This window comes from Haemorhous mexicanus, chromosome 29 (assembly GCF_027477595.1).
Source record: "Haemorhous mexicanus isolate bHaeMex1 chromosome 29, bHaeMex1.pri, whole genome shotgun sequence".
NCBI classification, from domain to species: Eukaryota; Metazoa; Chordata; class Aves; order Passeriformes; family Fringillidae; genus Haemorhous; species Haemorhous mexicanus.
This window is the reverse complement of record NC_082369.1, coordinates 2,948,586-2,965,593: the sequence shown is the minus strand read 5'-3', so window position 1 is coordinate 2,965,593 and position 17,008 is coordinate 2,948,586. Positions and strand designations below refer to the sequence as shown.

At 54.2% G+C, this 17,008-nt stretch overlaps 1 protein-coding gene across 3 annotated transcripts; it reads left to right on the top strand.

Moving 5' to 3' along the window:
- The first annotated feature begins 2,152 nt into the window (after positions 1-2,152).
- MOB3A (MOB kinase activator 3A) lies at positions 2,153-15,684 on the top strand. Of its 3 annotated transcripts, none has more exons than XM_059869764.1 (4): positions 2,153-2,284; positions 12,227-12,769; positions 14,391-14,593; positions 15,432-15,684. In XM_059869764.1, the coding sequence occupies exons 2-4, from the start codon at positions 12,352-12,354 to the stop codon at positions 15,459-15,461; spliced, it is 651 nt and encodes a 216-aa protein (XP_059725747.1). In that variant the 5' UTR covers positions 2,153-2,284; positions 12,227-12,351; the 3' UTR covers positions 15,462-15,684. The 3 variants fall into 3 exon arrangements, with proteins under 3 accessions (XP_059725747.1, XP_059725746.1, XP_059725748.1); XM_059869763.1 differs by lacking the exon at positions 2,153-2,284 and adding an exon at positions 7,947-8,094; XM_059869765.1 differs by lacking the exon at positions 2,153-2,284 and having other exon boundaries at positions 12,225-12,769.
- The last annotated feature ends 1,324 nt before the right edge of the window (positions 15,685-17,008 follow it).

Genomic DNA, 17,008 nt, shown 5'->3' with positions numbered 1-17,008 from the left:
AGTGCCGTGTCCAGTTCTGGGATCCTCTGGAGCAGAGCTGGAGCTCCTGGTGTGGGGCCTGTGCAGGGCTGTGAGGATGATGAGGAGATGGAGGATCTCCTGTGGGGAAAGGCTGTGGGAGCTGGAGCAGGGGGAAGAGCAGAGATGAATATAGATCTAGACAACATTTATATATATATATATATATATAATATATAGATATGGATATATGCTTTACTAAGTGCCAGAGGCTGGGCCAAGCAACAGGACCAGAGGTAATGGGAAGAAACTGAACACAGGAAATTCCACCTGAGCAGGGGAAGGACTTTGCCCTGCTCTTGGCAGAGCACTGTCACAGGCTGCCCAGAGAGGTGGTGAAGTCACCTTCCCTGGAGATCCTCAAAAGCCATCTGGCCACAATCCTGATGTGCTCAAGGGCCCCTGCTGAGCCAGGTGAGCTCCAGTGGTGCCTCCCACCCTCGGTTCTGTGACCGGGAGTTGCCCCCGAGCCTGGCACACAGGCTCCTGCCCTGGGGCGCAGCATCATCTGCTCATGCGGGAACCCAGCCAGAGGGGCCCGGCTGCTGGAGCGGGGCCCGGCCGGTCCCGGGAGCGGCAGCGGGATCAGCTGCTCTGCAGGAGCCGCCCAGCTGCTGCCGAGAGCCGGGGCCAGCTCGGGCAGCCAGAGACCCCCGAGGAGCTGAGGCTTCACCCCGAGTTCTGCGGCTCAGCTGGGCTGGGAGGGGCTGTGAACACCCTGCGCTTGTTCAGCCTGGAGACGAGGTGTCTCAGAGGTGCCCTGATCACTCTGCAGCTCCTGCAAGGTGCCTGTGCTCAGCTGGGGCTGGGCTCTTTCTCCAGCAGCACTGACAGAACCAGAGCACACAGCCTCAAGGTGTGACAAGGGAAATTCAGGTTGGATATCAGGGAAAAGTTTTTTACAGAAAGGGTGATAAAGTTCTGGAATGGCTGCCCAGGGAGGTGGTGCAGTCCCCATCCCTGGGGGTGTTTAACAAAGCCTGGATGTGGCACTGGGTGCCAGGGTTCAGTTGGGGTGCTGGGGCTGGGTTGGACTCGATGAGCTTGGAGGTCTCTTCCAACCCAGTGATTCTGGAATTGTGTGAGTTGGGGTGTGGGCTGGGGGCTGTGCACACCTCAGGGACTGAACGGGGATCTGCAGACGTTGTGGGGCACCTGGGCTGGAGAACGGCTGGCTCCAGCCAGGAAAACCCCTCGTGGGGCAGGAGCTCCTTGCTCTGGTTCAGCTTTTGGCACCCTTTGATTTTGGGCTTCCCAGGGATTTCCCAGCAGGGTTTGACTTTCCCCATCCTGACATTTGTGAGCAGTTCCCTTTGAACCAGGGCCTGGTTCTTGCCACTTCTCCTTTTTATGACCTTAAAGTTGAGGTCTGGGCAGGTCCCTGCAGCTGCCCCAGCTGGACCAATGCCCTTCTTGGCCCCCCCTGCCTTGTCCCTGCTCCCAAAAACACAAACACTGAATAAATGGGAATGAAGGAAAACAAATGGAACAGAATAAAATGGGGAAAAAAATATAAAAAGAAAATAAAGCAGAATAGAAGAAATAAAAAGGAAGAAAGGGAAATAACTGGAATGGAATAAAAGAAAAAATAAATATAATTACAAAAATAAATACATAGACTTGTGATTAATAATAGAATTACAGAAAACAGAATTAATTAAAAATAATAAATAGAATTAAATAAAATAAATAATAACATAAAACCGAAGAAAACAAAAATAAAATTGAAAATAAAAGTGAATAGAAAATTAAAATAGAATAAAAATAAAAGAGAAAATAAAAAGATGAAATAGAAAATAAAACAAAATAAAATTAAGACAAACTAGAAAATAAAATAAGGATAAAATGGAAAACAAAATCAAGTAGAAAATAAAATTAAAATAGAAAATGAAAGAAAATAGAAGAAAGTAAAAGCAATTCAGATAAGTAGAATAAAATGTTGAAATACAATAAAAGAACATAGAGTAAAATAACCTAGAATACAACTTCAAAAATACGATAAAACACGAACTGTCCCCCCACAACCATGCGCTGTGCCCGCTTCCTCCGTCCCCCTCCCCCGGCCCGTCCCTCCCGTGGGCGGGCCCGGCGCAGCCGGGGGCGGCCCCTTTAAGAGGAAGTAGCGCCGGCCGCGAGCGGCGCGCGGGAGGGCGCGGGAGCGGCGGGAGCGCGGCGGGCGCGCGGGGCGTGCTGCGGCCCGCGGTGAGGGAGTGCTGCGGCCCGGGGAGCTGTGCGCGTCCGCCGGCGAGGGACCGCGGCCCGGCAGGTGCGGGGGCTCGGGGGCTGTGGGGGGCTCGGGGAGGTGAGAGGGGACACGGAGAGGCTGTGAGGGAGGAGGGCCTTGCGGGACGGGCTCGGAGGGGCCTCCGGGGAAAAGGGGCCTGGAGGGGGCCGCGGCTCCCCAGCCCTGCCCACGTGTAACCCCAGCCCCGGTGGCCGCGTTCCCCCGGCGGGGCCGGGCTGGGCTCTCCCCAGCCTTGGCTGGACGGGACGGGACCTGTTGAGCTGCGGCCACCGCATCTCCGATCTGGGCGTTCTTTAATTGTGTTTGCCTGGGCGGGGGGCGATGGCGGCCGCGGCCCGGCCTGAGCCCCCTCAGGAGGGCCCGGAGCCCCCCGGGCGGGCAGGGCGGGGATCAGGGCACGGCTTGTGCTGGCCCGGCCCGGAGGAGAAACCCCCTGGATGGGACATCCCCGAGCAGAGCCCTGGCTGCTGGGCACAGCCCCCTCCCTTCAGAGGGGTCGGACCTGCTGCAGGATTCGTGAGCAACAGAAAAATTCATAATGAGAAAAAAAAAATATCGCAGAGAGTAAGGGGGTTGGTGGCACAACTGTGGAGTTACAGCTTTCAACTTCCCTATTTCATCCCACCTCTCCTTCCTGACTTTTTCCAGCCCAGCTGCTATAGGTAAAGTTCCAGCCTTTTAGTCTCTAAACTGGTCGGGCAATGGGGAATTTTCCATTTTTTTCAGGTCATGGTGAGCCACAGCTCAGCTGTCATGAGGGAGAACGTGTCAGGAGAACTTGAAAGCAAACTCTTGCTCTGCTTCTGTCTCTTGCTGCAGGCTCAGGAATCCCGATATTACAGAGCTGCCTCTGCTCTGATCTGGGCACAATGAGCTCAGCTCCTTCAAAGAACCTGTGTGAGAAGGACAGGAAAAGGAAAGGGCAGGAAGTCCTCTGGAGGGAAAGGACAGGGGATTTGGAGTTGTCCAGTGTTCAGCACAGAGGTTTGGGCAAAGCTTTTCTGTCAGTGCTAGTGAAAGGCAGGATTCCCTCCTCTTAGAGCTTGGAGCTGCAGAGTGGCCACACTTCCTAGATTTCCATCCCTTTGTTAAAAGTCCCTTTCCGGTCTGGAAATCTTCTGCTAAGTTTCAGGGCAGGGAGGGATTTTGCTGGGAGATGCGAAACTTCCCCAGCCACCTGTTTATCACAGTCCCCAGGGCTTTGTCCTTGCACTCTGCTTCCTTTCCCAACTTCAGGCTCACTTCCAGCTCCCTGTTTGTGTGTCGCTGTTCCCTGGACTGTGTATCCCATGTTTCAGATTCACTTTCTGTCTTAGTCACTTTGTGTGAGGTGAACCTGGGGTGAGCTTCTGACTCCTCAAAATCCCCAGAAAGAGGGAGAGCAGCATTGGGAATTCTTTCCAGTGGTGGCAAAACCTGGAGCTGTTGGTTTATAGTGAGGAGCTGAGCAGGGAGTTCCCTGGGCCTGGCTCACCTTGCAGCTCCTGGGATGCTCTTGCTCTGTCACCTGTGCCATCATCAGACATGGAAATGGGCTCTCCCATGTGCTTGGCCAAGGCTTGGGGAGCTCGGAGTAGACTCAGCATTCTGAGCAAAGTTGTCCTGCTTCGCTTCAGCTGCTTCTGGAGCTGTTTGCCAGCTGCTTCCTTGTCCACATCTAACATGGTCCTTCTGCTGATGGGGTGAAAAGTACCCCCACACTGGAATGGGGTGATTTAGTCCCATTTTGGAGGTTGGGCTGTCCAGATCTGTGCTGTGCTTGGTCATTCTTGCTTCTCTGTGAGGGCCAGGGATCTCCATGGCCACTCTAATGAAAGAGAAAATGTCCCATGTGAGAGCGAAAGTATCTGGGGTCAGAGCACAGAGATTGCAAAACCTTTCCAATCCTGTCCACAGGCCTGGGAATGGAATTGCTTTCAGTTTCTGAGTTTTAATTTCTAGTAAGACAGGGAAGTATTTTCTGATTCTTGAGCCATAAATGCTGCTGTAAGTGGATCCAGAACCAGCTTTACTGGAGGTTTATCAGCTTATCTTTAGGAATATGTAATACCAGCTAATGCTGTCAATAAAGAGTGCACCTTAGGCTGCACCTTTATCCTCCTTTTTCCAAATGCCCCTGGGAGGCAGAGGTATCCCTGAGGCTTGGTTTGGTCTGCTGCCTGCTTCCCTCTGGAGCTGGTGGTGTGGTGGAGGTGCTGCTCTGCTCCTGGTGTATTTGGGTGGGTTTTTGCTCCGGGTACATGACGCAGAAGGGAGGGCAGAGGAAGGGATGGAGGCAGAGAAGGCCAGGAAAAAAACCCAGCAAAACAACAACTTTTGCAAGTGGGCAAAGCCAGAGGAAAACAATCCATCATATCTGACAGCTTTAACTTCCTCCAGAAAACCTGGCTGAGGTCCCAAAGGGCTGGTGCTTCTGTTGGGTCAGTGTGAGTGAGATGAGGCCACCGTGGTGATGCTGCAGACACTCCCATGTGTGACCCTGTGCTGATTCCAGGGAACTCATGGGGCAGAAGGTGAGCTGGAGCCACCCAGGCTACAGCTGAGGTTGCAGCAGTAGCTGAGCTGGCCCCATGGCTGCACTGAAAGGCCCTGTATTTTCTGCAGGCCTCTCTTGGTGCTGTTGTCTGGCTGCCTTGCTTCCTTCTCTATTTTCTCTGGCTGTGTGATGTGGTTGGTGTTGAGGTGGTCTCCAGCTTCTCATCCATGAGTGCATTCTGTGCCAGGAGCTGTGCTAAGGGATTGAGTTATTCCTGTATCTCCTGCCAGGGCAGGAGAGGCCTCGTGGGCCTCTGCTGTCAGCAAGAAACAATCTTGCCATTCATCCCAACGTGTGACATTAACATAGTGAAAAGGGATGTTTGTCCCTGGGATTATCCATGCTCTGGGAAAGGCCGGTTGTGTGGCCAGCTCGTGCTCCAGCTCAGCCCTGGGGTGTGATCCCACACTTCCTGGGATTCCAGCCTACTGTTAGAATGGTGCCTTAGTCATTTTATCATCCTAATGCAAATTTCATGCTCCAAACTGATGTTAGCTTTGACTTGGGTGGGGGCAGATCTCAACATTAGAGGAAATGGAACTGCTGTGGGCCCAGAAATATCCCTGTCCAGTGATGACAGTACAGAGCCTGCACAAGCAGGGAGAGACGAGCAGCTCAGCTGGGACTTAAACACCACCCTGTCCTTCCAGCCCTGTAGTGGGGACAGCAAGAGGCCTTCCTGAAGGACCTGGAAAAGTGGGAGCTGCTCCTGCAATGCCATCACTGGCCGTGCTCTTCCCTGGAAATTCTTGTGTGTGCAGTTAACCTGTGCTGGAGTCGTGACCCAGCTTGTCAGCTTAGCACAGCCCTGCAGAGCCCGCAGCGGATTAGCTCTGCCTCCACACGCAGCCCCAGCCCGGCTGGATCCGTGGACACCTTCCAGCAGCTCTGGAAGGCTCTGACATTGCAGTGGATGCAGATGTCACGTAAGAGCAGCAGGGCTGGCCCTGAGTCAGTAACACCCGGGGCTCAGTGGGGCTCCCTGCAGTCACTGCTGTTCCACGGGAACAGTGGGGGATTGCAGCATCTGCTGCCTGACCTTTCCCTCTGGGGAGGGAAGCAGGAGGGGACCTTTTACAGAACTTACTTTCTCATGTGGCTTTTCTCCCTCTGTGGCTGTGGGGAGGAAGGCCAGGGGGACAATCCACACTGGAGATTGGGTCTCTTGCCTTCCCTCTCCCTTGCCAGACTGGGTTTTCCAGCCTCCCCAGCACTCACTGCCTCACCTGCCCTCGCTCAGCATCGCTGTAAAGTGTTAGCAGTGTCTCCCATAACATCCCTCCTGTCACTGCCCGTGGTCTGAATGTCAGTCCTGATCTTGAAGCCAAGCAATAAACTCCCTGTTCATCCATCTGCCTGGGATGGATGCTGGTGTCTCACTGCTGGCTGACCTGGACTCTCAGCTCCAAGCAGCAGCATTCCCACCTGCAGCTCTTGATGGGCTCTGCCAGAGCACCCCTCACCTCTGGTGGGTCCTCTGCTATCCCAGATACTGCTTAATTTAACAGGGCTTTTCCCTTTATTCCATAAACGAACTCAACTTTGGGATTGTCTGGAATGCTTGGCCTTGCAGGGGCGAAGGAGATGCCAGTTAAAGCCCAGGAGAACTATTTTTGGTCTTTTATTATGCTTTTTTCTTTTTTCATGCATATAGCCTTGTCCTGCTCCTAAACCAACCTCTTCCCCTAAGCCACCCTCTTTCCAGGAAGGGCCTGGAGACGTGGGAAGTCCCAGGAGAGCTGTACCATTTCTTACTCGGGAATTTCCAAATTGTGCAGCAGATTGGAATAGCGAGGCCTGGGGGTGGCTGGCAACAGGCAGGACCTTCTTAAAGCTGACTCTGGTGAAAGACAAAAGGCTCTTTGTTTGCCCAAACCTTGGAATTCAGCATTTCCAGTGTGGCTCTGTTCAGATTTGGTTGCGAAGGCTGCTGCTAAAGCACTTTCTAAAAGAAAAATGTGGATGTTGTCCTGCAGAGCAGCAGAATGAAGTGGGGTTGGGGTTGAAGGTGCAGCTGGACCGGGTCGAGCTGCTCCTTCTCCAGAAATTTCTAAGCAGCTTCAGCTGCCTGGGCTGAGCACAGGGGACAGACGGGGAAGGCAATGTCGAAGGGAACGGCCGTGGCTCAGCTCTCCTGCAGCAGCATGGAGTGATCCTGTGGGAGGAAAGACAGAGCTTGCAGAGGGGAAGGATTAATTTTGGGAAAACATTGGCAGCTCCCTGGGCCGGGAGGCTGGAGGCAGTGCCAGACAGGAAGCGGCTGACGTGGAAGTGCCGGCTGGCCGGGATTATGAATGGCCAGGGGTGCCTTCCAGCCACACTGAGCCCTCCTCACCCTGCCCTGCCCTGCCCTGCCTGAGGTAAGCACGGGGCAGACCTTCGCTCCTCATATCAGAAATCCATTCGAAAGAGCAGCTGGAAGTCTCGTCCCAGGAAGACAGGCCCTCGTTTGTTGCCAGACTGGCTCTGGAGGCGCAGAAACTGGCTGCCATTAGGGTAGTGCAGCTGCCAGGATTGTTCTGGTCCCTGCTCTCTGTAGTAAAATCTCTCCTTTGATCAGAGAAAACCAGGATCATCCTGTCCCGAGACACTGAGCTAGTGCAGAGTGGCCATGGGAAGGGATTTGTGAAAGGAGGGGGGTGGAATTGTGGAAAAATGTGTGTGTGTGTGTCCGTCTTTGCTGATTTCTGCAAGTTGCCTGATTGAAGCTGCTTTTCTTCTGTAAATTCAAGTTTTTACTTCAAATACTCAGTGCATCCAAAATACCTTTATCAGGGCTGCTTTATCTGTCAGGGGGGTTTTGTGTCCTGTGTTGGGAACTCTGGCCTGGCATTGAGGGCCCTGGGAGTGGCTCAAGGGGAAGCAGGATCGTGGCTCTTCTCTCCTGGGGAGCTCTGGGGACAGTGGCTGTCACAGGTTCCCACCCAAGGGTTACAAGCAGCTGGACTCGGTGGGATGCGAGGACAGCAGCCTGGCTTCCCGGACAGGAAACTGGACAAATCCCTGATTTGAAGAGCTGCCTTGCTGCCTGGGCTGTGCTGAAGGGCTGTTCTAGCAGAGGCAGCAGGATGTGGCCGGCTCGGCGCTGGGGTCACGGAGGAGGGAGGCGGCCTCGTGTCTGACCCCTCCCCAGCTGCGGAGCCGCCGGGTTGCGGCCGCCCATGAAACAAACCGGGAGGTTTTTTCCTCTCTTTTGGGAAAGGAAGCTTGGCCTCGGTGCCTGCCAGCGCTGACAGAGGGTGCAGAGCCGGGCTGAGCCCTCTGCAGGAGTGACCTGCTGAGGCCAGGAGCACAGGTAGGAGCTTGCTGACTGCTGCCTTGCTGGTTTTCCCTGGCTGTTGTTAAACTCCTGTGCAGTGTTGGCAGCAGAGGGGAGCATGGAGTGCTGCTGGGGCTGGCACTGATGGAGCAGTCATGGGACTCCTGGAGTCCTTTTTGGGCCATTCTGCCTCTGTAGGGAGGGCAGGATGGGAACTCTGCTGGCTCCTGGAAAACCTCGGTATGGCTCAGCAGGGTGCAAGGAGAGGCAGTTTCCTGGTGTTTTGGAGGAGGTGACTCTTCCCTTTTCCAGACTGTGAGCTGCTTTTGCAAGTGACCAGGAGTTGGGAAGCAGCCACCTGGGCTTCCTTCCTCTGCCCAGAGCCTGGTGTTACAGCAAGGCAGCTCCTCATGATCCACCATTCCTGGCAAGAGAAGAGGAATGGCAGGACAGTGCCAACAGCCCTGGCAGCAAAACCGGCACAGGACTGGAGCTGCAGAAGCAGGGAGTCAGAGAAAACAAGCTTTTGGGATGGGAGGGGAAGGGAGGGCCAGGCCTTGAGCCCCCTGGGCGGGCAAGAGCAGCATAGTAGGGAGCTGCTCCTCCCATGTCCTTGGGATAAGCTGGAGGTGTGTTTGTGCCCTGGACAGCCCACGGGGGTCATGGGCTCTGATCCTGAGCCAAGGTCCTCTCAGAGCACCGGTGACGTCTGCTGTGATCTTGGCTGGCTGAAAGGAGGAGGCAGCAAAATGTACTGAGGTTTGTTTAGTAGGGGGAGTGGTTTTTCCCCCCCGCCTTTAAAGCTTGCAGATACCATCCAGGTGCTTTGCATGTCCCATTTCCCAATTGTCTCTAACCTTTCCTTTCCCTTGTGTGCGGGGGTGGTGTCAGCTGTGACTCCTGCCTGTGGAAGTAGGTGTTGTACAGATGATATCATCTCTGAGCAATGTCAGGGATGCTTTGGTCTCTGTGCCTCTTTATTTTTATTTTTTTCCTAGAGCTAAATGTTTCTTTTAGCTCATTGCAGTCAGAGACCATAATTAAATAGGCTGCATCTGCTTGATGTCTCAGCTACTCATTTTGCTAATGCTTCACACAGATGCTGAATCGTCTGAGAGACAATTGCTCTGTGTTGAGCTCCCCAGTTCTCAGGGAGGTTGTCTCTGTAGGATCAGGGATTTGTTTGTAGGACAAGTACTGCCTCCACACCAAGTAAACTGCCCTGCACAGAGACCCTGACAAATATGGGGGCTGGGAAATCTCCAGCCATGTGACAAGTGACAAGGGCAAGTGTCAGATCCTGCCCTGGGACTGGGCAGCCCTGGGACAGACTGGGAATGAGAGGCTGGAGAGCAGCGCCGTGGGAGGGGCCCTGGGGGTCCTGGTCAGTCCCAAGTTGGATCTGAGTCACTGCTGTGTCCTGGCAGCCCAAAGGGCCACCCTGTCCTGGGGGGCACCAGGCCCAAGCAGGGATTGTCCTACTCTGCTCTGCCCTGGGGCAGCCTCACCTCCAGGGCTGGGGGCACTTTGGGCACCACAAGATCAGAAGGATCCAGAGCTGTTGGAGAGTGCCCAAAGGAGGGACACGGAGCTGGGGAAGGGGCTGAGGAGCAGCTGAGGGCACTTGGCTCCTTCAGCTGGAGCACAGGAGACTGAGGGGAGGCTCCTGGGGGCTGCAGCTCCTCCCCAGGGGAGGCACAGGGGCAGGGGCTGAGCTCTGCTCTGGGACAGGGACAGGAGGCCAGGAAGGGCTGGAGCTGGGCCAGGGCTTGGCATGGAGCTCAGGGCAAGGTTCTTCCCCCCGAGGGTGCTGGGCACTGCCCAGGCTCCCCAGGGAATGGTCCCAAGGCTGCCAGAGCTCCAGGAGCTCTCAGGGCTGCTCAGGGTGGGGTTGTTGGGGTGGCTGTGCAGGGACAGGGGCTGCACTGATGGACCTGTGGGTCCCTTCCCACTCAGAATATTCGGGGATTCTATGAAAAGTCTCTCCATCCCGCTCATATGAAGAAAATGGTTGGTGTTTCTTGATGTGTGGTGCCAAAGCCAGGGGGTGTTTGTTTTTACCCTTAGGTTTTACATCCACATCCATGCCAGGCCCTGCAGTGCAGATCCTCCAGAAAAGAAGCAGGGATGGAGTCACACAGCTGGGGGTGCTCCAGGGAGCCACATGGGAGAGTGGTGGTGCTGCTTCTGCTTTGTGGTTTCTTGTGTGACAGGATGTGTTTTCCTCAGCTCCAGTGCAGGGAACTCATCACAAGTGCTTCCCTGGACTTTTCTGCTGGGAGTAGCAGCAGCCTCAGCATCTGCTGCCCACATTGCTGGTTCTGTGGGGGCTGTGCCTCAGTTCCGGGGTGGGCGCAGTCCCTGGAGCTTCCGGCTCTGCCACAGGATGTGGCCAGGCTGTGACACAGCTCCTGCTAACCAGCACTGCTCAGCTGTCTCTCCACACCCTTCACTGCTTCCTCTGCCACGTCTGGGGCTGGATCACGCTCCAAAGGACACATCTGCCAGGGGTTTGTGCTCAGCTCCCCTGAGGTGGCTCACGGGGTCACAGCCGCTGTTTTGGCAGCAGGAAGGCCAGGCTGAATGGGGCTTGGAGCAACCTGATCTAGTGGAAGATGTCCCTGCCCATGGCAGAGAGTTGCAACTGGATGGTCTTTAAGGTTCCTTCCAGCCTAAACCATGATGACATATCTGCTCTGGATTCACCTCTCAGCCCATGGTGGATCTCACTGAACCACATTAAAATGCTTTTAGGGTTTCCCCAACACATCGTAGCCCACGTTGGGGTTTGGATCTCTCAGCTCCTGCGTGGAAGAGGTTACTGAGCCCATTCCCGCAGGAAATGTTGAGCCTGTTCTTAGTGAGGTGAACTGGAGTGGTTTGGGGTTTCTTCCTCACTGTAATTAAATAAGGAAACAAGAGGCCTTGGGTTTAAAGCTTTTTAATCTTTCTTCAGAGAAGAACTGCTGATTAGCACTGCAGCATCTGTTAGGGACGGGCTCGATTGCAGCCATGGTAGTCATGACCTTGAGTTTGGGATGTGCTTGCCAGCATTTGAGGACACTATTTACCTATTGGAACAACACTCGTGTAAATCTGAGGCCTCATGTAAATCTAAGTAGATTCTGCTTGGGGAAAGGGATTTTTTTTGCGTGCTTGCTTATGAAATTATGGAAACTTATTTATGCTATTTAAGGCATCAGCCTAATTTCTATTACTTTATTCGTTTCTCTGTCCAGCACATGTAAAATAATATTTTTGGTAGACAAAGCTTTCTGCCTTAAGCTTTCATCAAAGAGCAGCCTGGCACAAATTCTGCAAGGGGCTGGATGTGGGAACAAAGGAGGTATAATTAGCTACAGATAAACAGAGCTGTGTTTCTCGTCAGCATCCCTTCAGATCTCAACTTGCATCTCACCCTTGGAGCTGATTCTTTTCTACAGTCTGGAAGAGGAAGATGAGATTCCCCTCATCTTCCAGTTTTCAACTTGTAAACGTAGCTAAACTGAAGTAGGAAATATGTTTATGGTCTGTGTGCACCTGTAGAAGAGGCTGTGGCTGCTCTCGGGGCTGGTGTTATTTCAGGATATTTGCTTTCCGGGTGCCTGAGCTGTGACTTCTTCTTCTCATTGCCCTCCACCCCTTGGTTCCTGTCTCTCACTTTCAGTGGCTGGCTTGGTGGGGGCTGTCTGGCAGCAGCTCTGAGCTGTCTTGTGGGCTGGCATGACCTGGCCTGGCCTTGTTCCCAAAGGGGGGATGCAGAGGTGAAAATGGGATCTGGGTGAAACCCAGCTGGTTTTACCCTTCTTTGTCAGTGCCTTTGAGCCAAGCAGGTGGTGGCAGTTCTTCAGGCTTGGGGTCTCATGGTGTGGCACTGTCGGGGTGAGTGGCAGCCTCTCCCATGGCTGTGGGGCCTGTTGCCTCATTCCCACATGGAACAGGTCAGGAGGTGACTCTGTTCAGCCCAGGTCGCCCCTCCAGCCTCCCCTCCCCTCGGCTCCAGCCGGGGAGGAAGGGGGAGGAAGGAAAGCTGCTCTGGGCTTCCCCCCCTTCTCAGATGTGGGGCGAGGGCCCAGATGGCATCCCAGATCTCTTCCTATGGGATTTAGACGAGGTTTCCTGTTGAGAAAGCTGCTCCTAATCGCTGCCCTTCTGTGCTGTGTTGCAGATCAGGACCAGATGAGCAGAGGGAGGTTTCTGTGAAGATCAGAGTCACCCCAGCCGTGCCCCGGGAAGTGGCCACACCTCCAGCTGTCACCGCTGCGGGCCTGGAAGACACGCAAGAGAAGGAAAATGTCCCACGCTTTAAAGCAAGTGTTCAATAAAGACAAAACCTTCCGGCCCAAGCGCAAGTTCGAGCCGGGCACGCAGCGCTTTGAGCTGCACAAGAAGGCTCAGGCCTCGCTCAACGCCGGCCTGGACTTGAAGGTGGCCGTGCAGCTGCCGCCGGGCGAGGAGCAGAACGACTGGGTGGCCGTGCACGTCGTGGACTTCTTCAACCGCATCAACCTCATCTACGGCACCATCAGTGACTATTGCACGGAGCAGTCCTGCCCCGTCATGTCGGGCGGGCCCAAGTACGAGTACCGGTGGCAGGACGAGCACAAGTACCGCAAACCCACGGCCCTGTCCGCGCCCCAGTACATGAACCTGCTCATGGACTGGATCGAGGTGCAGATCAACAATGAGGACATCTTCCCCACCAATGTCGGTGAGTTTGGGTCCCAGCTGGGGCTGGAGGGAGGGAGGGGTGTGGAGCCTTCTCCTGGAACCCCTGTTGCTGTTCCAGGAGAGGCTGCAGCACAGCTGACCCCTGTAGCAGAGCTGTTTCCCTCTGTGCTTCTCAGGTGGGCAGTGCAGTGAGCTCTTCCCAGCTCTTCTGCAGTGCTGGAATTCCCAGAGCTGTACCACATCCCACTGGGATTCATGGATACCTCGAGGCAGAGAAACAGGAGGCTGCCCTTAGAGCAGTCAGTCTCTGAGCAGCTCTGTGGATGCAGGATGGCTCTCTGGGAGCTGATGGCCAGCCCAGGTCTGAGGCACAGCTCTGTGTCACCTGGTGATGCTGTCACCTGCTATAATCACCCCCTCTGTTATTAGAGGCCACACTGCCTGCCTCTGCCCCTCCTGAGGGGTGGGATGCTGGCACAGGCCTGGAGGGAAGGGCCATGTTTCATCTACTGCCAGGACCATGGAAACAGGAGTTTGGCCTAAGACACCTCAATCTCCATATCCAAACATGGCTTTGGGACAGAGATTGTTGGGGTTTATTTTGTGATGAAGATGGAAGAATTTAATCTCTAAGTTATCAGGTAAATACAACTGTCCCTATGCAGAGCTTCCATCTCCTGGGATGAAGGAGACGAGGTGCAGCAGAGCTCCTTCCCTTCCTCCTGCCCTGGTATTTATCCCTTTGGAGCTCTGATGGGATGCAGTTGGTCCCTATTTGGGGCACATCTGCCACTTGAGCATCCACAGGGATCCTCCACTGTGCCAAAATGCTGCTTAAACCTGGTGTGGAGTGGGCAGAGAGGGGAGGGGGGCCATAAACAGCCAGTTTTGAGATAGCTGCAGCACCAAAGCCTGCCCAGCCATTCTTCTCACGCTGCGCAGGCTCTGCTGCAGCTCTCTGGGGACCTCACTGGGGGATTGGTTCTGTTCTGGGCTGCAGGACGAGCTTCTGACAGCACAAGGGTTGTGGTTTGGGGTTTTACTTGTTACTGTCTTCAGCTCAGCTTTAACCAGGTCCTTCAATGCTGACTGAAATGCTGCAGCTCTGGCAGAGAAAGGGTTTAACTCGTCCTTGTTCCTCCAGAAACAGTGTGAACTTTACACCCTGATATCCCATGGAGGTGGCTGCATGGCCAGACTGCTCTGCTGCAGGAGCCCAGCCAAACACAGTCCTGGAGCCTTCAAAGAGGAGCTAAACAGCTTTAATTTTTAACCAAAGGGCTGAAGATGTACCAAAACAAGGGATAACTGTGGGGAGTTAACAGCCCTTTCCTTTGGGAAGTTGCTTGGTAGTATCTGGTGTTTTGCACTGTTTATATAAATACATCAAACAAGAGTAGAAGAAACTTGTCTGACTGAAACAACTGCTGGGAATGTGGGCTCTACTAATTTTAAAGTGACAGAGTGCATCACTCTGTCACTTTAAAAATCTGTGCTTTGAAAAATGTGATCCAAAGGAAGGGAAAAGGGAGATGGGAGCTGGAAATTACCAGGGACAGAACTTTTGCCTCAATCTGTCCATTTTACCAATTTATTTTAGCCCTAAGCAACCAGTTTTAACTTGACCAAAGTTTTTTCATGGCCACTCTTCCCCTCCCAAGGTACTCCCTTTCCCAAGAACTTCCTCCCAGTGGTGAAGAAGATTCTGTCCAGGCTCTTCCGAGTGTTTGTCCACGTCTACATCCACCACTTCGACAGGATCACCCAGATGGGCTCGGAGGCCCACGTCAACACCTGCTACAAGCACTTTTACTACTTTGTGAAAGAGTTCAATCTCATAGACACCAAGGAGCTGGAGCCCCTGGTGAGTGTCTGGTGGGGCTCTCAGGGTCTGTAGCCAGCACAGGGCTGGGGGAGTCACAGAGGGCTCTGGAACCTTCTCAGGAGGCCCCACCTCAAATCCTGGGGTCAGTTTTGGGCCCCTCACTCCAGCAAAGACATTGAGGGGCTGGAACATGTCCAGAGATAGGAACAGAGCTGGAGAAGGGTCTGGAGCAACTGAGGGAGCTGGGGGGGGGGGGCTCAGCCTGGAGAAAAGGAGACTCGGGGGGACCTTGTGGCTCTGCACAACTCCCTGACAGGAGGGGGCAGCCAGGGGGAATCAGTCTTGTCCCAGGTAACAGTGACAGGACAGGAGGGAACTGTCTCAAGCTGTGCCAGTGGAAGTTTATATTGGATTTAAGGGGAAATTTCTTCACTGAAGAGGTGGGACAGGCATTGGAAAGGTTTGCCCAGGGCAGTGTTGGAGTCATCATCCCTAGAAAAAACATGTGGCTGTGACACTTGGGGACATAGTTTAGTGGTGACACAGCAGTGGTGGGGTAATAGTTGGACTTGATGATCTTGGGAGTCTTTCCAACCCTTAAGGATTCCATGATTCCCTTCTAAAGCTGCTTGCCCAAATTCAGGACCAGTTGGCCTTGCAGTGTAACTGTCAGGAACCTGGAGTCAGGATGTGACTGGGATGTGCTGGGAGTTCTGGGGGGAACACAGCCCTGCCCAAACTGGAGCTGTGGGCAGCAGGGTCACCCCGTGCCTTGGAGTGATACTGACAGCTAAACACAGGGGTTTTTTATCTACACCCTCACCTGGGAGCCTGGATCTTCCTTCACAGTCCCTTGTCTTCTCTGTCCCTTTGCCAGAAGGAAATGACCTCCCGGATGTGCCACTGAGCTCAGCCCCCCCTGCTCCCACCTCGGCACCTCTTCCGAGGACTCCGAGCCCCAGCCCCACATTGGAGACGTGATTCAAGGGGAGAACAGAGACGTTTCGTTTAAGAAATTATATATTTTTAATGAGTTTCAATGTAAAACTGTGATACTGCAAGAATATTTTTTTAAAGATGCTCTAGATTAACTAATTTTTTATAGTAATTTCTATAAAAAAGAAAGAAAATATTTTGTGGGCCGCTTGATGGGAATGTTGGCTCTCGGAGTGGGGAAGAGCTGCCTGAGCTGCCTCCTCCCTGTGCCCCGAGTGAGCTGAGCCAGACACTTGACATAGAGCTGTGTTGTGGGGCTGGTGCTGCCATGGAAGCAGTACCTCCCTTGGGATACACATTTCCCACCCCTGGAGGCAGGGTACAGGACTGGTGTACATGGATCCCTCAGGTGTGGATCCCCCAGCACCTCTTCCACTGGCTGTGAGTCCAAGTTTGGGGCAGAGCTGCTCTGTGTCCACCTGTTCCCAAGGCCTGGCTCTCCTGTGCTCCCTCTGAGTGAGCTGGGACTGGGCTTCATCCCATGGCTGCCACTATTGGGGCTGGTGCTGTGGGAGTGGAAATCTGCCCTCGTGTGTCAGCCCAGCCCTGAGCTGAGCTCTGCACACACAGCCCAGCTGTGGCTCTGCACTGTCCCCATGGGGACGCAGATCCACGCTGCCAGCTCCTCATGGGAGCCACCAGAGGGAAGGTGCTGGGACAGGCACCAGGAATTCTCCTCCATCCCCTCCCTCCCTGTCCCTCGTGGTACGCTGACCCTGCCGGGACCATCCTGCTTCCCGCTGGGGTACGGAGCCTCCTCCCTGTTCCCCAGCATCACCCCCCCACCCAGCTGTGCACATCTGGGACCAAAATCTCTGGTGTGCAGCCAGAGCCCCCCAGCCTCGCCTGCTGCTTGCACGAGGAGAGCTTGGCAGTGCCCTGGTAGGTAGTGGGTCTACCTAGGATTTGGGGACCAGTAAGTGACCAAACTGCACCACTAACTTCTTCCTTACAAAGCATTCCCGTGCCCTGGAATCTCTGTACATACGTGACTCTCTCATTTCTCATCCTGCCGTTAGGACACTCGTACAAATACCACTGATGCTCTGAAATGGAACCAATAAATTATGTTGTATTTACACAGCACACGCCGCCGAGCCTCTCGTGACTGCACGTTCATCAGAACCTTCCCATCAGCACAACAAACACAGGGTGTTTGGACTCCTTGGGGATTGTGCTGGAGAGCTGGGAGCTCGTGGGTGTGTGCTCCTGGCACAGCTCCTGGGGGTTGGTTGGGTTCCTCCTGCTCTCCACGTGCCAGGTCCAGGCTGCTCTGAGCCCTGCGCTGGGTCCCAAGGCCATGGGGCCCGACCAGCAGCCTGGGGTTGTCCTGACTTGTGTCTGCAGTGTCTCTGTACCCAAGGGCTGAGCTGTTCTCCCAGCTCTGAAACTCAGGTGGAAGTGGGCAGGGGAGGGGAATTCCAGCTCACCAACTTGCCAAGAGGCTCCTCTACCATG